This window comes from Oncorhynchus mykiss, chromosome 12 (genome assembly GCF_057628025.1).
Source record: "Oncorhynchus mykiss isolate SJ-2025 chromosome 12, ASM5762802v1, whole genome shotgun sequence".
NCBI classification, from domain to species: domain Eukaryota; kingdom Metazoa; phylum Chordata; class Actinopteri; order Salmoniformes; family Salmonidae; genus Oncorhynchus; species Oncorhynchus mykiss.
The window spans coordinates 68019418-68039660 of NC_143033.1; the positions used below are offsets into that span (position 1 = coordinate 68019418).

At 41.9% G+C, this 20243-nt stretch overlaps 1 protein-coding gene across 2 annotated transcripts; it reads right to left on the reverse strand.

Annotated features, from left to right (window-relative positions):
• Positions 1–5318: 5318 nt before the first annotated feature.
• Positions 5319–19572, reverse strand: LOC110538027 (beta-1,4-mannosyl-glycoprotein 4-beta-N-acetylglucosaminyltransferase). 2 transcript variants are annotated; one of them, XM_021624563.3, is made up of 3 exons: positions 18487–19572; positions 8766–9066; positions 5319–8664 (listed from the first exon to the last, which is right to left on the reverse strand). In XM_021624563.3, exons 1-3 carry the CDS (start codon positions 18510–18512, stop codon positions 7348–7350), a joined length of 1644 nt encoding a protein of 547 aa, XP_021480238.3. In that variant the 5' UTR covers positions 18513–19572; the 3' UTR covers positions 5319–7347. The 2 variants fall into 2 exon arrangements, with proteins under 2 accessions (XP_021480238.3, XP_090049212.1); XM_090193086.1 differs by having other exon boundaries at positions 19259–19413.
• Between the last annotated feature and the right edge of the window lie 671 nt (positions 19573–20243).

Genomic DNA, 20243 nt, shown 5'->3' on the forward strand with positions numbered 1-20243 from the left:
CTGAGATAAGGTGGGGCTTTACCTAGCAGAGACTTGTAGATGACCTGGAGCCAATGGGTCGGCGACGAGTATGAAGCGAGGGCCAGCCAACAAAAGTGTACAGGTCACAGTGGTGGGTACTATATGGGGCTTTGGTGACAAAACGGATGGCACTGTGATAGACTGCATCCAATTTGTTGAGTAGAGTGTTGGAGGCTATTTTATTAATGACATCGCCGAAGTCGAGGATCGGTAGGATGGTCAGTTTTACGAGGGTATGTTTGGCAGCATTCTTTGTGGTGAAATAGGAAGCCGATTATAGATTTAATTTTGGATTGGAGATGCTTAATGTGAGTCTGGAAGGAGAGTTTACAATCTAACCAGACACCTAGGTATTTGTAGCTGTACACATACTCTAAGTCAGAACCCTCCAGAGTAGTGATGCTGGATGGGTGGGCAGGTGCGGGCAGTGATCGGTTGAAGAGCAGGCATTTAGTTTTACTTGCATTTAAGAGCAGTTGGAGGCCACGGAAGGAGAGTTGTATGGCATTGAAATTCATCTGGAGGTTTGTTAACACAGTGTCCAAAGAAGGGCCAGAGGTATACAGAATGGTGTCGTCTGCGTAGAGGTGGATCGGAGAATCACCAGCAGCAAGAGCGACATCATTGATGTATACAGAGAAGAGAGTCGGCCCGAGAATTTAACCCTGTGGCACCCCCATAGAGACTGCCACAGGTCCGGACAACAGTTTGACACACTAAACACTATCTGAGAAGTAGTTGGTGAACCAGGCGAGTCAATCAAGTCTGTTGAGTCTGCCAATACGAATGTGGTGATTGACGCAGTCGGAAGCCTATGCCAGGTCGATGAATATGGCTGCACAGTAATGTCTCTTATCGATGGCGGTTATGATATCGTTTAGAACCTTGAGCGTGGCTGAGGTGCACCCAGTACCTTGCACTTCCCATAGTCTGTTCTTGACTTGGAGATTGTGAAGAGATCTTTGGTGGCATGTCTTGTGAGGTATGTATGGGTGTCCAAGCTGTGTGCTCGTAGTTTAAACAGATACTTCGGTGCATGTAGCATGTCAACACTTCTTACAAAATGATGACGTCAATCTCTCCTCCACTTTGAGCCGTGAGAGAGTTACATGCATATTATTAATGCTAGCTCTCCGTGCACATTTTAAGGAAAGCCGTGCTGCACTGTTCTGAACCAATTGTAAGGTTGGGGTCCCCCGCAACAAAACTAGAGCCTGTAGGACCTACCTTGTTGATAATTTTGTTAAAAAGGCAGAGTAGTGCTTTAGTATGGACAGACTTCTCCCAATCTTAGCTACCATTGTATCCACATATTTTGACCATGACACTCTACAATTCAGGGTTACTTCAAGCAGTTTAGTCACCTCAACTTGCTCAATATCCACATGATTTATTACAAGATTTTGTTGAGGTTTATGGTTTAGTGAATGAATTGTCCCAAATACAATGCTTTTAGCTTTTGAAATATTTAGGACTAACTTATTCCTTGCTACCCATTAAGAAACTAACTTCAGCTCTTTGTTAAGTCTTACAGTGATTTCATTCACTGTAGTAGCTGATGTGTATAGTGTTGAGTCAAGGCTATACACGTCAAGGCCAGTGGCACGTCATTAGTAAAGATTGAAAAAAGTAAGGAGCCTAAACAGCTGCCCTGGGGAAATCCTGAATCTACCTGGATTATGTTGGAGATGGTTCCATTAAAGAACACCCTTTGTGTTCTGTTAGACAGGTAACTCTTTATCCACAATATAGCAGGGGATGCAAATCATAACACATACGTTTTTCCATCAGCAGACTATGATCAATAATGTCAAAAGCAGCACTGAAGTCTAACAAAACAACCCCCACAATCTTTTTTATCATGAATTTCTCTCAGCCAATCATAAGTCATTTGTGCAAGTGCTGAGCTTGTTGAATGTCCTTCCTTATAAGTGTGCTGAAAGTCTGTTGTCAATTTCTTTACAGTAAAACAGCATTGTATCTGGTCAAACACAATTTTTCTCTAAAAAGTTTACTACGGGTTGGTAACATTCTGATTGGTCAGCTATTTGAGCCAGTAAAGGGGGCTTTACTAGTCTTAGGTAGCGGAATTACTTTTGCTTCCTTCGAAGCCTTAGGGCACACACTTTCTAGTAGGCTTAGATTGAAGATATGGCAAATTGGAGTGGCAATATCGTCTGCTATTATGCTCAGTAATTTTCCATCCAAGTTGTCAGAACCCGGTGGCTTATCATTTTTGATAGACAACAATCATTTTTTCACTTCTTCCATACTAACTTTACGGAATTCAAAATGACAATACTTGTATTTCATAATTTGATCAGTTATTCTTGGATGTGTAGTGTCAGCGTTTGTTGCTGGCATGTCATGCCTAAGTTTGCTAATTTTGCCAATGGTAAAAACATTGAAGTAGTTGGCAATATCAGTGGGTTTTGTGATGAATGTTTTGAATTTTGAATCTGATTCAATGAATGATGGAGCTGAGTTTGCCTTTTTGGCCGAAATTTCATTTAAGGTGCTCCAAAGCTTTTTACTATCATTCTTTATGTGTTTTACCTTTGTTTCATAGTATAGTTTCTTCTTCTTGTTATTCTGTATAAATGTTTAAATACCCCATCAATCCACGGGGATAACAGTTTGTCAATGGGTGCATGTTTATTACAAACTGTGATAACTAATTTCATAAATGTGTCAAGTGCAGCGTCTGGTGCTCCTCAGTACACAGCACGGACCAACAAATAGTCTTTACAATACATCAACAACATAGGAATCACTACAAAACGTATTGTATGACCACTTATACACTATGTTAGGCCCAGCCTTTGGAACTTTGGTTTTCGTAGATATGGCTACTATATTGTGATCACTACATCCGATGGATTTGGTTACTGCTTTAAAGAAAATGTATGCAGCATTAGTAAAGATGTGACCAATACATGTTGATGATTTCATTCCTGTGCTGTTTGTAACTACCCTGGTAGGTTGACTGCAGGCACTAGTTACAGTTTTAACTTTTTCTTTGAGTGGGCATCCTGATGAAAGCAAGTCAATATTTAAATCAGCCAGAAAATATAAAACTCTGTTGATATCACATACATGATCAAGTATTTCACACATGTTATCCAGATACATACTGTTAGCACTTGGTTGTCTATAGCAGCTTCTCATCAGAATGGGCTTTAGGTGAGGCAGATGAAACTATAGCCATATTACTTCAACAGTATTTAACATGAGATCCCCTCTAAGCTTTACACGAATGTGGTTCTCAACATAAATGGCAACACCTCCACCTTTGGCATTTCTGTATTTTATGTAGATGTTATAACCATCTATTGCTACCACTGTATCATCAAAGCTATTATCTAAGTGAGTTTCAGAAAGTGTCAGAATATAAATGTCATATGTTACTAGCAAATTATTGATTTCATGATCCTTTTTCCTAAGTTACAATTGTTAACGTGGGCAATTTTTTTTTTAGCACTTTTCTGTGATGCTTGATTGTTTTCATTGCTTTACTGGGAAGCTTAGCAGAAGTAGACATGCTCATGTTAGTTATGTAAGTGCAGGGTGAGCTACACACAGTGGACTTTTTACTAGGGCACACCGGCTCAGTGCTAACAGTATAACTCTGGTTCATAGGCACTTGATTACTGCATACAATAGCTGTGGGGTCAGCAGAGGCATTCAGGACAGTAAGAGGGACATACATTAGGTTACATACATTGTGTCTTCCAGCGCCCCTGGGATAATGTACATGTGCTTTGGCATTATGACAACTCAGCAACACAATGGTAGGGATTAACTGAGCTGGGATTGGGTCATTGATAAATCATTGTCTTAACGCAGCCTTATATTGCTGTGAAATGATCCAGGAACCAAAATGATTTGGTTGCATCCCATCCTCCTTAAAAAACAAGCTTTGTTTCCAGGAGGTATCAAAATTGTCAATAAATGTTACACCCACAGAGCTGCAATAGTCTCGTAGGCAGTTATGGAGGGATAAATGTTTGCTGAAACATTCAATACCACGATTTAGGGAGTGTTTGAAGGGAGTGTTTGTGCTACAGAATAAACACCTCCTCGCCATAAATCAACAATGACACACATAATTGAAAAGTTTCACCGAAGACCTATAAGACCTATATAGACATTATCAAATGTTTTGTTCAAACAGAAAATACTGTACAGTAAATGGGATAAGGCTATAAGTAACTTGTTTTTTTCATTATTTTATTGTTCATCCTTTGTTAGGAATAATGGAGTTTCAATTGCATAAGACCCAATATCCAAAGCACCCTGAGAGAAATGTCATTTTAAGAATTAACATTTGTCTTTCTTCCTCAAATAATCCACCAGAAGTATTTCTTCAAATTCAGATTTTGCTTCTAGACTGCCATCTAGAGTTCAGGCATGGTATCCAGTCTTGCTCTACAATATTTTATTAAAGAAAGACCTAACCTAACCAGAGTCACTGGCAGTGTGGTATTTCTGTCTAGACTCTAAATGTAACGTAATAATGCCTTTCCTGATAATCACTTATTGACGTGAAACTAGTTGATGAAACAAAAAGTGTCTTTAATGAATACCTGTGTCTTTACATGGTCGTTAGGCAGGCACAGTTATAGTGTAGTGAAAAAAAGTGCATTGAAATGTGTTGTTTTACAGGGTCAGCCATAACAGTACGGCACCCCCGAAGAAAATTGGTGTTAAGTGCCTTGCTCAAGTGCACATCGACAGATTCTTCACTTGTTAGCTCTGGTATTCAAACCAGCAACCTGTAAAGACTGACGCTGGAGATGAGAAGCAGGTACTAGGAGTCAACATTTATTCAGGAACAGACAGGTAACAAAACAGGAACAGCGTCAGCACACGGGTAAACAACAACAAACGACAATGCTGAAGCGGGGAACAGAGCGGGGGAACAGACAAATATAGGGGAGGTAATGACAGAGGTGACTGAGTCCAGGTGATTCCAATAATCGATGGTGCGTGCGACGGGGGGAAGGCAGGTGTGCGTAATGATGGTTGCAGGAGTGTGTAATGCTGGGGAGCCTGGTGCCCTCGAGTGCCAGGGGGGAAGAGCGAGAGCAGACGCGACACAACCTTTCTGTTACTGGCCCAACAATCTAACTTCCAGGCTATCTGCCACTCTAGTAGGTAGGTAATCCTAGGTAATAAACACATTCACTTTCATTGTGGCTGTTAATCAACTCGTTTTTGTCAGTCAACTGAACAGCTATTTCTTACAATAACATATGTAGCGGAATGATTGATAAAGGAAGAGGAAAGATTCAAAATGAAGTCACCTTAGTTCTTGATTTATTTAAACAATATGTTAATGAAGTTAGAACACAGGAGCTATACTTCATAGTTGCACAAAAATTATTGGACACCATCCAGAAATTATAAATGACAAAAGACCATGCAGATGTCTAAATCCCCCTAAAAACATAAAGTCAACAACATCCAAGGCTTTTTTTGTTAATGTGAACATGCTGCCTCATTAAACAACAGTTCGGATGCCATTCTTTAAGGTTCCTGAGATTCTGGTCTTTAAATGTAGACACGGTGGCTGAGAATGTGTGCAAACTGCAAGTCAGAGCATCAATTCACAAGTATCAGATTCCCAAGAGAAACATTGTTTATTACACTAATCAATTATTATTATCTCCTTATTCCCAAAGTCATTCTCCCAAGACAAGGAAGTGCTAAAGCTAAAGCTACATTGACATGACATGATTTAACAACAGTAAACAGCAGTCTTAACCTTCCTAACATTGTACGTTTATTTGGAAATAAAGATGCATGATTAATAAAGTAATACATGTAATAAATGACTCAAAATGTAAGTTAAAGTATACTAATAAATGACTCCTTTTTATGCACCTTTGTCTGTCTTCATGTCGTCCAGTAGGTTTGGGTTCATATAGCTACTCAACAAAACGTGGTCTGCAGTGCGAAACAAGAACAAACTAAGATATTCACAACATAAACATTTTGCTTTTGTTTTGTTGACAGACTGGTTTCTGTTGAATAGGCCTCTCAGTGTACTCTATTGTAATTCAGGTAGGAACAAATGACTTGCAGCGTATCGAAGGCTGAACCAATTGATGGCAGACAGTCTGTTGTTTCTTAACTAAGCATGAATACATTCATAATTGTCATTGCTATACATCCTATTCACAGGGGATATGTCCCTATGAGCTGTAGGAATAGTATTCTCATGGTGAATGGTTTTAAATTGGGAAGAATTCAAATGCATTTTTAAGGACAAAACCAAGGAAACCATAATGTTTGCTATTATAAATGTAAAGCTGACTGTCTAGAACAGATTGAAATACCAGACGTGATGTGAATCACGAGACCATAGCAGAAGAAGAACGATTTTGTTTCTCAAGAAATGTCTCTCTCGATGAACAATGCATACAGATGACAAAAATGCCTAAAAGCATTGTGACAACTGTTTGGCAGGATCACATGGTTCTAATTGCATATGCTTTTTGGCCTCAAATTCATTCACCTGAACACCATAAATGATCTGTTTACAAGAAGGCTATGAGATAGTTATGTAGTCATGCAAGCGACAGCTAAGATAAACCCATAGTGCATTGGTGAGGGATACCTGAGTTTGTATTTAACAATATAAAACTGACTTTCCCTTCCCCTCTATATTTCCCTGTGTTGTTCGAACAACCATTTCAGCACAGTAACACAGTTTTACCACCACCACAGAAAAGTGCACGGATAATTTTTCAGGTCTCTTTCTTCACAAAGGTCTCTGGAAACTCAAAACTGGTGGCACTAGAAGCACATTGTTGATCTGACTAAGGGAAAACTACAGTATCACTGGTCATTGGCCATCATCAGATAGATATTCTATACATATATACCTGTCTGCCATCAGGTCTACAGTTAGGAACTGCACAAAAGTCAACAGTCATCATGTCCCAACTGGAATCCAGTCTTTGAATGATCTGGAGCAGAAGAGGCCTTTGTCTTTGAGCAATGTTTAACTAGTAATATTGTGATCGAAAAGGGACAGAGTTGAATAGAACGAGTCTAATAAAAACCGTGCAAAACCCTCACAAGATCAACAGCAGTTAAATTACCCTCAGATGTCCTTCATCATCCGTCCTCTCACCTGCTAGTTACTTCATCTTTAGACAGGAAGTGGACAGCCTGAACCTTCAATCAGAAGGGAAGGTGGAGGTTTCATAGATCCAAATTCAGAGAGATGTTGTGTTCAGGAAACATCCCTTGAAATTAATAATCCTTCCATTGAAATCAACAATGAGAATATAAATCCTCACCAGTTTTCTACAAGATTCAGGCATATGGGTTATCAAGTATGTAACGATACAGCTGAAAGTACTTTAATAGATATTTGGGTGCGTACATAGGCTCTTTAGGGTCTGTGGGTGGGTACTCCCCCACCGAGCCATCAAACCATCCCCCAGTCCGGATCAAGCCCTTGATGTAATTCAGGTCTCGTTTTTCCACGTAGTCGCCCCAGCGGGGGAAGTCTCCATTCTGGGCAGAGATTAGCTTTTGGGAGATTCCCTCTGGTCTGAAGCACCAGGAACAGTGCCAGCCTGCGTAGTGGACGGGGCTCCCAATGGACCACTGCACCAGGATGTGTCCACTCTCCCTCTGATAGTTCCGGAAACCCGGCATGGAGAAGTATTCCCTGCGCCTCAGTAATATCCCGTCTCCATTGTAGACAGTGAAGAGCATGGCGACGGTGCAGACGGAGAGGACTTCCAGTGTCCCAGGCTGCCTCCAGAAGAAACCATAAAGGGACTTCCTCATGTGGATGGACACAGGTTCCGTCCAGCCGTCGTAGAGTTTGAGGAAGAGGATGCCCTCGCGGGCAGGGATCTCGTCTGCATCGTTGATGAGGAAGACATCATCTGGCCTGGCGCCTTGCACCCTGGACATACCGTCACGGCTTAGAAATGTTCGCAGGTAGTCGTCAGCAATCCACCCGTTCTGCTGGCCACCTTTAGGGAAGTGATCGAGGAATACATAGAGGATCTTGTGGTGCACATAGTTGTAGGTTCCGTTAAGCAGAAGGCGCAGGAAGTGCAGTGGCTTGGAATTTCCGTAGGCTGTGAAGTTTGACTCACACACCAGGAAGAGGTCCACGGCATCGGCCAACTCGTGAAAGCGGGCGTGGAGGAGGTCAAACTCGTGGTTGATATTAATGGCATTGATGACCCTTCGAGGAACCTTTCTCAGTGTCAGACGAGCCTTAGTGGGCAGGTTGGAGTGTTGCACCGTGGTGGGGATGCCACAGTGAGGGCCGTGCCAGCCTGGGCGACACATACACTTCACCAGCCTTTTCCCCCATGCTGTTTTCTCCTGGGCTGACTTGGGTTCCTCTTGGTGTGCATGCAGGATCTTATCCTGGCCCTCTCCGGGTTCCTGGACCTTTTGTCCTAAATGGTCTTTGAGATAAGTAATTTCCGTCCCCTCTATGAAGCAGTATGCTCCAGACTTGGTGCGCACAAAGAACTGGGTGTGGTCATCGCTAAGATGGAAGCTCCGTTTGTGAAGTTCCTCCAATGATCCTTTGGGGTCTGGGAGAGTGACCGTCATTCTGTTTACATTCCCTGAGTCAGGCTGCTCCTTCCGCCACGGGTCCTGAGTGGGAGAACAATAGGAGTCAAATTAAACATATCAATGACAATGTCATATAGACCCAAAACAATGTATGGGGAAAGTCATGTCATCTGCCCCCTCACCTCACTGCCACGTTCAATCTTTCTCCCCACCTCTGCGTTTCCCTGGTCCTCCCGGTATGCCTCTGGTTCCCACAGGCCAGTGTCGGAGGGTACAGGCCCAGGCAGAGGCCTCCTCTCTGGGTGAGCATTGTTTGAAGGGTTCCCCTTCCCTCTCCAGAGGAAACTCAGGGCATTGACAGAGGAGGCATACAGCTCACTCAGTATAGGCATGTGGTGGAGGGCCTTGTAGTTGTGAAGCTGGGAGAAGACACACAGAGCCAATGCGCAGAAGAAAAAAAACGTGTGCCTTTGCATCTTCATCCTGAAAAACAAACACACACATATACAACTCTTTACCTAAACCGAAGTTTACAAACTCCTTAATTAACTGTAACTCAGGCATGTGCACATAACTGGTTCTACCTGTACAGAGCACATGCCCCTTACAGTCTCCAAAGTTCCCTTTTAGGTGGTGGTATAACTTCCCACCAAAATATATTTTTTTGTATACATTTTTTGTCATTGTTATTCGCCACCCCTCAACCCGTCCATTGGTTCCCCGTCCTTTGTAGCTATCTACCTTGCCAGAAGATTCTACCGTTACGCTTGTTTAAACTGAGCTGCACTGGGGTCAGAACGCAATAATTTTTACATTAAAACCCATTCTAACCCATAGCGGCCATCAACGGCCTTTCCTTAAATTACTATAGCTGACGCGAATGGCCTTGTTTTTCTAACAATAATATCTGTGTCAATTTCGGAAAATTAACCTGTTGTTGTATCCACATGGTTGTTGTCAACAACCAGGAACCAGAAATATGAATATGCTGTCATTTTACTTTTCAAAGTTTTTTTTAAACTTCATTACTCAAAATGACAGTGTCGAAGCATGCATTACTTTTGAAAGAAACTGTGAAAGAGGCTTTATCTATTTTGGTTGCAGATACGGATGTGATATGGATTTGCACATGTCCTTGCACTTGATGCGATGATGTCGAGGTGAGTGAAATAAGTAAACAGCAGATATATGTTTGATGTTGTCGATGTTTGATGCTGTGAAATTTGGGGAATAGCTCACAGATTAGCAAGTCATGTCATGATACTTGGTTGGTTCAGGCAAGCACATCAGAGGTGGAGCTCGAGTGATTGGCTAGAGTAATTTGTGTTTATGTTTGGGCTTAGATTATGGTTTCTCGTGTTTACTAGGTTTGACAGCTTTGACAGCTTAGTTGTCCTGTTTGGGTAGTAGATTCCCGCGCAGTGGAGTGAGGGCGAGGGCGAGGCTTCAAACATAAAGATATAAAACTGTATTTTTTTGTGAAGAATCAATAACAAGTGGGACACAATCATGAAGTGGAACGACATTTATTGGATATTTCAAACTTTTTTAACAAATCAAAAACTGAAAAATTGGGCGTGCAAAATTATTCAGCCCCTTCCAGTGCAGCAAACTCTCTCCAGAAGTTCAGTGAGGATCTCTGAATGATCCAATGTTGACCTAAATGACTAATGATGATAAATACAATCCACCTGTGTGTAATCAAGTCTCCGTATAAATGCACCTGCACTGTGATAGTCTCAGAGGTCCGTTAAAAGCGCAGAGAGCATCATGAAGAACAAGGAACACACCAGGCAGGTCCGAGATACTGTTGTGAAGAAGCTTAAAGCCGGATTTGGATACAAAAAGATTTCCCAAGCTTTAAACATCCCAAGGAGCACTGTGCAAGCGATAATATTGAAGTGGAAGGAGTATCAGACCACTGCAAATCTACCAAGACCTGGCCGTCCCTCTAAACTTTCAGCTCATACAAGGAGAAGACTGATCAGAGATGCAGCCAAGAGGCCCATGATCACTCTGGATGAACTGCAGAGATCTACAGCTGAGGTGGGAGACTCTGTCCATAGGACAACAATCAGTCGTATATTGCACAAATCTGGCCTTTATGGAAGAGTGGCAAGAAGAAAGCCATTTCTTAAAGATATCCATGAAAAGTGTTGTTTAAAGTTTGCCACAAGCCACCTGGGAGACACACCAAACATGGAAGGTGCTCTGGTCAGATGAAACCAAAATTGAACTTTTTGGCAACAATGCAAAACGTTATGTTTGGCGTAAAAGCAACACAGCTGAACACAACATCCCCACTGTCAAACATGGTGGTGGCAGCATCATGGTTTGGGCCTGCTTTTCTTCAGCAGGGACAGGGAAGATGGTTAAAATTGATGGGAAGATGGATGGAGCCAAATACAGGACCATTCTGGAAGAAAACCTGATGGAGTCTGCAAAAGACCTGAGACTTGGACGGAGATTTGACTTCCAACAAGACAATGATCCAAAACATAAAGCAAAATCTACAATGGAATGGTTCAAAAATAAACATATCCAGGTGTTAGAATGGCCAAGTCAAAGTCCAGACCTGAATCCAATCGAGAATCTGTGGAAAGAACTGAAAACTGCTGTTCACAAATGCTCTTCATCCAACCTCACTGAGCTCGAGCTGTTTTGCAAGGAGGAATGGGAAAAAATGTCAGTCTCTCGATGTGCAAAACTGATAGAGACATACCCCAAGCGACTTACAGCTGTAATCGCAGCAAAAGGTGGCGCTACAAAGTATTAACTTAAAGGGGCTGAATAATTTTGCACGCCCAATTTTTCAGTTTTTGATTTGTTAAAAAAGTTTGAAATATCCAATAAATGTCGTTCCACTTCATGATTGTGTCCCACTTATTGTTGATTCTTCACAAAAAAATACAGTTTTATATCTTTATGTTTGAAGCCTGAAATGTGGCAAAAGGTCGCAAAGTTCAAGGGGGCCGAATACTTTCGCAAGGCACTGTAATTAAAGATACACTGGTTCTTAATGCAACCGCTGTGTCAGATTTAAAAAAAAAACGTTACGAAAAAAGCATACCATGCAATAATCTGAGACGGCGCTCAGACGTAAATATATTTATCCGCCATGTTGGAGTCAACAGAAATACGAAATTACATCATAAATATTCCAGTGCAAGGAATCCTAGTTCTGCAATAAATTGTTGTTTTGTTCCATAATGTCCATTACTAGTGTTCAAAAGCTGGCGCTGGTCCAGGCGAACTCGGATGAAAACTTCATAAAGTTATAGTCCAGGTTAAATAAACTGGTCAAACTAAGTAGAGAATCAATCTTCAGGATGTTATTATCATATATATCCAATAACGTTCCAACCGGGCCATTCGTTTTGTCTACAGAGTAATGGAACGCAAGGCGATATAATGACTACTGCATAACCAGGAACTGGCATTCTGCCAGACCAGTGACTCAAATAGCTTCCATCCAGTCCCACATCACACTAGAGGCTTCCATGTTCTACTGACTGTTGACATCTAGTGGAAGGCGTAGGAAGTGCGACCAGATCCATATCTTATTTGGATGTGAATAGGCGATGCGTTGAAAATCAACCAGCTCCAGAATTTCCACTTCCTGTTTGGAGGTTTGCCTGCCCTATGAGTTCTGTTATACTCACAGGCATAATTCAAACAGTTTTAGAAACTTCAGAGTGTTTTCTATCAAATAGTAATAATAATATGCATATATTAGCATCTGGGACAGAGTAGGAGGCAGTTCACTAGGGGCACGCAATTCATCCAAAGTGAAAATGCTGCCCCCTATCCCTAAAAGGTTAAAAGTACATTGTGGAATTTCTTTCCTTAATGCATTTGAGCCAATCACCTGTGTTGTGACAAGGTTGGTTTGGTATACAGAAGATAGTCCTATTTGGTAAGACTAAGTCCATATTATGACAAGAACAGCTGAAATAAGCAAAGAGAAATAACAGTCCATCACTTTAAGACATGAAGGTTAGTCAATGCGGGAAATTTCAAAAACCATCTATGTCGCAAAAACAATCTATGATGAAACTGGCTCTCGTGAGGACCACCACAGGAAAGAAAGACCCAGAGTTACCTCTGCTGCAGAGGATAAGTTCATTAGTTACCAGCCTCAGAAATTGAAGCCCAAATAAATGCTTCACAGGGTTTAAGTAACAGACACATCTCAACATCAACTGTTCAGAGGAGAATGCGTGAATCAGGCCTTCATGGTTGAATTGCTGCAAAGAAACCACTACTAAAGGACACCAATAAGAAGAAGACTTGCTTGGGCCATGAATAATGGTCAATGGACAGTAGACTGGTGGAAATCTGTCATTTTCGGTTTCATCCGCCTTGTCTTTTGTGAGATGCAGAGAAGGTGAACGGATGATCTCCGCGTGTGTGTTTCCTACCGTGAAGCATGGAGGAGGAGGTGTGATGGTGTGGGGGTGCTTTGCTGGTGACACTGCCAGTGATTTATTTAAAGTTCATGGCACACTTAACCAGCATGGTCATCTGGTTTGCGCTTAGTGGGACTGTAATTTGTTTTTCAACAGGACAATAACCCAACCCACCTCCAGGCTGTGTTTGGGCTATTTGACCAAGAAGGAGAGTGATGGAGTGCTGCATCAGATGACCTGGCCTCCACAATCACCCGACCTCAACCTAATTGAGATGGTTTGGAATGAGTTGGAACGCAGAGTGAAGGAAAAGCAGCCAACAAGTGCTCAATGTGGGAACTCTGTCAAGACTGTTGGAAAATCATTCCAGGTGAAGCTGGTTGAGAGACTGCCAAGAGTGTGCAAAGCTGTCAAAGCAAAGGGTGGCTATACTTTGAAGAATCTCAAATATAAAATATTTTAACACTTTTCTGTTAACTACATGATTTTATGTCTATTATTTCATCGTTACTCTACAATGTAGAATATAGTAAAAATAAAGAAAAACCCTTGAATGAGTAGGTGTGTCCAAACGTTTTACTTTTACTGTATACTCATAACGAACCAAATTCATAAACTCAGAATGAACTCAATAATTAAGCATCAGAAGAAAAACAAATCAATAGAAGTAAAACCGGTTCCAACCTTTAAAAACCTACCTAGATTTGAATTTAGTTCAACTACCATCAAGCTACTGAAAAATGTTGTAGTTCATATAGTTCACAACTTCCCAACACTGGTACTCTTCCTGCATCGTTAATACATTTTGAAGTTCATAACTGTGCACTCTCCTCAAACAATAGCATCCCATTCTTTCACTGTATTAAGAGTGGTCCACTCAGTGTATACTGTGCACAGCATGTAAACGGTCATGGATATCAGTGCAATGTATCACTCTCACAAACCCTGCGTGGGGTAGCATGCGTATACTGTCACATACATTTGTTGACCCATTCCACCATTATTGGCCTGGTTCCATTTCTGCCTTCCATGGAAACTTCTGTTGTTGACAGTTGCTGTTAGACAAATACCTAAGAACATGTCAGAGCAAATTAACTTATTTCCATTGCTCAACACTGCAACCTCTAATCTTTTGTGTGTATGTGGGTGGAGATGTTATCAATGTTTTTCTCAGACACAATACGAGCACTGTGGGACTGCGGAGATAGCCTATCCCTACACCTATCCCTACATAAGAATTTGTTCTTAACTGACTTGCCTAATTAAATAAAGGTAAAATAAAAAAAATAAAAAATAAAAACTTTATAATGAAGCAGGGTGGCAGGTAGCCTAGCGGTTAGAGCCAATGCTCTAGTAACTGAAAGGCAGATTGTTCAAATCCCCAAGCCAACAAAGTAAACAACATGTGTCAGTCAGCAAGGCACTTAACCCAAATTGCTTCAGGGTTGCTGTTGATAATGGCTGATCATGGCCATGATCCCACTCTCCTAGGGTGTCTTTGGGATATGCATCAACAAAAAAACATTTCCAATTAATACACACTTGTACATGTGTGAAATAGGACAAATAAATATAGACACCCACTTAATCCATTGTGCACACTTTGCAACTTCCTACCTTTTATTTATAGCTTATAAGAAATCATGCTATGCCTTCCAACGAACCATCAACCAAGCAGAGCGTCAATACAGGACTAAGACGCTCATTGGATGTGTCAGGGCCTGCAAACCATTACAGACTACAAAGGGAAGCACAGCCGAGTGCTACCCAGTGGCACAAGCCTACCGGACAAGCTAAACTACTTCTATGCACTCTTCGAGGCAAATAACAATGAAACAGGCATGAGAGCACCAGTTGTACCGTAAGACTGTGTGATCACGCTCTCCGTAGCCGACGTGAGTAAGACCTTTAGAAAGGTCAACATTCACAAGGTTGTAGGGCCAGACAGTATTACCAGGATGTGTACTGCGAGCATGCACTGACCAACTAGCAAGTGTCATCATGGACATTTTCAATTTCTCTCTGTCCGAGTCTGTAATACCAACATGTTTTAAGCAGACCACCACCGTGCCCAAGAACACTAAGTGCCTTCCTAAATAACTACCGACCCGTAGCACTCACGTCTGTAGCCATGAAGTCCTTCGAAAGGCTGGTATTGGCTCACATCAACACCATCATCCCAGAAACCCTAGACACACTCCAATTTGCATTCTGCCCCAACAAATCCACTGATGATACAGTCTCTATTGCACTCCACACTACCCTTTCCCACCTGGACAAAAGGAACACCAATGTGAGAATGCTATTCATTGATTACAGCTCAGCGTTCAACACCATAGTGCCATCAAAGCTCGTCAATAAGCTAAGGACCCTGGGACTAAACACCTCCCTCTGCAACTGGATCCTGGACTTCCTGATGGGCCGCCCCCAGGTGGTAAGGGTAGGTAACAACAACACGCTGATCCTCAACAGAGGGGCCCCTCAGTGGTGCGTGCTCAGCCCCCTCCTGTACTCCCTGTTCACTCATGACTGCACGGCAGACTGGTCCATGCGATTACAGAATGGAAGAACAGCGTGATAAGTTGGGTTGCCCTCCCCCCTTGGGTTGTGCCGTGGCGGAGATCTTTGTGGGCTATACTCTGCCTTTTCTCAGGATGGTAAGTTGGTGGTTGAAGATATCCCTCTAGTGGTGTGGGGGCTGTGCTTTGGCAAAGTGGGTGGGGTTACATCCTTCCTGTTTGGCCCTGTCCGGGGGATGTCATCGGATGGGGCCACAGTGTCTTCTGACCCCTCCTGTCTCAGCCTCCAGTATTTATGCTGCAGTAGTTTGTGTCGGGGGCTAGGGTCAGTTTGTTATATCTGGAGTACTTCTCCTGTCCTATCCGGTGTCCTGTGTGAATTTAAGTATGCTCTCTCAAATTCTCTCTCTTTCTTTCTCTCTCTCGGAGGACCTGAGCCCTAGGACCATGCCTCAGGACTACCTGACATGATGACTCCTTGCTGTCCCCAGTCCACCTGGCCGTGCTGCTGCTCCAGTTTCAACTGTTCTGCCTGTGATTATTATTATTTGACCATGCTGGTAATTTATGAACATTTGAACATCTTGGCCATGTTCTGTTATAATCTCCACCCGGCACAGCCAGAAGAGGACTGGCCACCTCACATAGCCTGGTTCCTCTCTAGGTTTCTTCCTAGGTTTTGGCCTTTCTAGGGAGTTTTTCCTAGCCACCACACTTCTACACCTGCATTGCTTGCTGTTTGGGGTTTTAGGCTGGGTTTCTGTACAGCACTTTGAGATATCAGCTGATGTACAAAGGGCTATATAAATAAATGTGATTTGATTTGATGATAAGTTGACCTGAATAAACCTTTAGCCCTGCTGCATAGGAGCCCTTACTAGAGAAGGGCAGGCAGAACTGCATACACACAATTGATCCTCCGGTGAGCTGCTTTGTTAAAACGGGTGGGGACAGGCTACTTCTGCAGTCTCACAGTGCTCGTATTGTGTCTGAGAAAAACTATCATCATTGATGACATCCACAACCACACACACACGCAGAGGCTGCAGTGTGTTGAGCAATGGAAATAAGTCAGTTTGCTCTGACACGTTCTTAGGTTTTTAGGAACACAAGGTTCGGTGGAAATCAGAAATGCAGCCATGCCAATTATGGTGGAACGTTACCAAAGGGAACAGACTTCATATGGGCCCTGGTCAAAAGTAGAGCACCATAAAGGGAATAAGGTGCCATTTGGGATGCAACCTTAAAGGAAGGTCACAGCTACATAGTTCACATAAAAACAGATAATTAACCCCACCTCCTGGTCCACAATATACTGTGAGACTGAATGACCCGCAGTATCAGTTCACGGACTATATTCATTTCCTGACCAATGGCTCTTTGCTCTCGTCAATACACCTGCCGTAAGCAACATGATCCTAAATATCCCCATGACAAATCCAAATCAGAAATCATGGTCTCACAGTATAATGGGAATTTTCATGTGAACCAAAAGGAGAGCAGTTGTTGATAATATCCAAGTATATTACAAGAATTCAGCAAGAACACCTCCAGAGCAGAAGCAAAGAACATTTGTAACGAGGCCGCCCTTGTACATTAATCACACAGCATATTCAATGTTCTGTAAACATCAACCCGAGAAGCTTGTAGGAAGTCACAACATCAGCTGCTACATAATCACACAGTGTCATAGATAAACTATCAGTGTGTCCTCGAATCCCGTCTGGCGTCAAGCCTCAATCACACTTTGATACTGACAATTAAACAGGTAAGAAAATCAGTACTCAGTTACAACAGATAATCATAAACCAACAAGTGACAACTACTGAATTAAATATGGTACTTAAGCATATATGGTTAACCCCTGTTTCCCTTCCCCCAAGGAAATATGTATCTGTCTGTGTCTATCAATTCATAAACACAGTAAATAAAATACAGGAAAAATACGAATCAAATAATGTCCTATTGCACACAGCCTTTGAGTAATTGCGACAGATGAAATGTGGAAATGTGACAATGCCTATCAGGGGTTGACATTAAGGGTTGCCCTAATACCCAGAGCAAGGGAACGGAAGTTGAACTCAGCAGTCAGGCAAGTTGAGTTCTCTGTGGGTGACATTTTTGTCTGAAAACAACTGCAGAAAATAACAGAAGCCTAACACTGAAAAATAAATTATAGTATTTTTGCGTGTAAATAGATAATTTATAATTTCGAGGAAAGTGATTATAATATTCCAGCAACCATAAAATACTCCTGACTTTCCTGATTGGCAAGTGCATTTCTATCCCTGCCTATGAACATGAAATATAGATGTTATAACAGAGGAATTGACTGAAAAGTTGACTCACTTATACCTTAAGTATACTATGTCCCAATATCAACTTCCCCACAACACTTCCCCATGATACTATAATAGCTGTCATCATTGACTCTATATAATGAGTGCCAGTCTGTTTGTGCCACCATGCCAACTCATTGTCACACATTGTCATGACAAATGTAAGTGAACTATGTAGCTTGCGGAAGGCCCAAGTTAAACAATTTAAAGGCAATGCTACCAAATACTAATTGAGTGTATATAAACTTCTGACCCATTGGGAATGTGATGACAGAAATAAAAGCTGAAATAAATCATTCTGTCTACTATTATTATTATGACATTTCACATTCTTAAAATAAAGTGGTGATCTTAACTGACCTAAGACAAGGAATTTTTACTTGAATTAAATGTCAGGAAATGTGAAAAACTGAGTTTAAATGTATTTGGCAAAGGTGTATGTAAACGTCCGACTTCAACTGTAAGTACATGAAAGTGAAAATTAATTGCAACAAATCTAGAGAGGTATCTTATTAATAATTAACTCCAAACAGAACAAAATCCATTGAAACGTTCACAAATACTGTAAAAAGAGAGAGGGAGAAAAAACAGAGAGAGAGTGAGAGAAAAAAAAACACTAAAGGTGATTAAACATACCTCCCATGCAGGAAAAGTCTAGCCATGCTGGTTTGTTGGCAAGTGGAGCCCAACTGTTATTTCAGATTTATTTTACATTGTACGGTAGGTCTCCAAAACTTCCTTAGTTACTCTATTTGAACTAGTCGGTAGAGCTTCCATGCAGCAACATGTGGTAGGTGGCATCATTCATTCAGGCCATCAAACTGGATTTACAACAGCGCAGAGAGATAAAGAAAGAAAGCGTGAAATAGAAAAGCAGGGTGGAGCCCTTGGTGGAACAGTTACACATCTTTCCTGTACTCTGCCTCTGGGGTCTTCATGTCCGTCACAAGTAAGTGCACGCACATGCACAGTACTCACACAAACAAGGGCACACACACTTACACACCCACCCACCCACACTCACACAAAAACACACAGGTACGTGTGCACACACACACAGATGCAGGCACGCAAGCATAGAAACACAAGCATGCACACAAAAAAAACACACGCATGCACACACGCACACACACAGGTGGCCATTCCAAAACAAATAAGGAACAGCTTTACATATCACTACACATTCACTCTTACCAATCTGCAGCACAATGAATGAAGACTGTCTGTTCACTGTGTTGCATAAGATTTGTGAGAATGGGGAAATATGACAACAAGAAAGCAATGGGCTGACAAAGTATCCAGGCTTCATTCCACCATACATGCATGTGGTAATGTTGTGCAACACTAAATAAGGAACAATTAACTTATTCATAACCTACTCTACACTTCCTCTCCACCCTCCTCTTACCTTCGACTAGATGTTCTCATGAGTGCTTGGCAGTTACCAGGGCAGAACCAGAGGACCATGTAAGCATAGGACCATCAGACTGAAGGGGCATCTGTAATCTCCTCAATGCCCACTGAGCAAATATGTTAGCTGGGATTTGTTGGGAATGAACTAGGTTGGAACCTCCCTCCCGCCCCACACACACACACACATACAGTACAGGCACGCGTGCACACACAAAGATGCACGATTACAAGTACACACACACACAGATGCATGCAAGCACAGACACACAAGCTTCCACATAAACACGCACGTACACACACACATAAACAAAAAAAAAAAAAAGCACACATTTTGTACCTACACATGTAACACGCATGGACATCAGTGGAAGCTGGTGGGAGGAGCTATGGGAGGACGGGCTCATTGGAATGGTTGAAAAGGAATTAATGGAACGGTGTCAAACACATCAATCATATGGAAACCACATATGTTTGACTCATTCTCCTTTTATTCCATTCCAGACATTACAATGAGCCCATCCTCCTATAGTTCCACCCACCAGCCCCCACTGATGAACATGCATCAAGCCAAACTCTGGATTAAAGAATATATCCCAAGTGTTTTAATTATTTGATAATCCTATGAAAAACACCAACAATAAAGCTTATAATACTAGTGTACTACTACTACTACATTATAAACCAATTATTTAACAATGGGAGAGAAATGTATGTTTGACACCCTTGCTTGACACTGCTGAGTTGCCTGAGTGACTTAATTGACAAGTAACAATTGCCAAAATGTAGACATTCTCTTCAGAGCACAAGCACTCAGGGCATGTGTTGCCACTTCCCAGGGCTGGTGTTAGCCAACAGGCGGCCCAGGGCAAATTACAATTAAAACAGAAAATATGCACAAAAAAACATGCCTTACTATCGACCTCCAGTGACTGCTCCTTGTTCTTGTAAGGAGATGTGATACAGTATTTAAAAAATAAAGT

Bases quoted from the DNA above. Each gene is read 5' to 3' on its own strand.
- LOC110538027 (XM_090193086.1), bottom strand. From the start codon at position 19,317: ATGGTCCTCTGGTTCTGCCCTGGTAACTGCCAAGCACTCATGAGAACA. The intron at 9,067-19,258 runs GTAAGAGGAGGG...TTTGTTTTTCAG, and splicing joins ATGAGAACATCTAGTCGAAG to GATGAAGATGCAAAGGCACA. The intron at 8,665-8,765 runs GTGAGGGGGCAG...TCTCCCACTCAG, and splicing joins AGATTGAACGTGGCAGTGAG to GACCCGTGGCGGAAGGAGCA.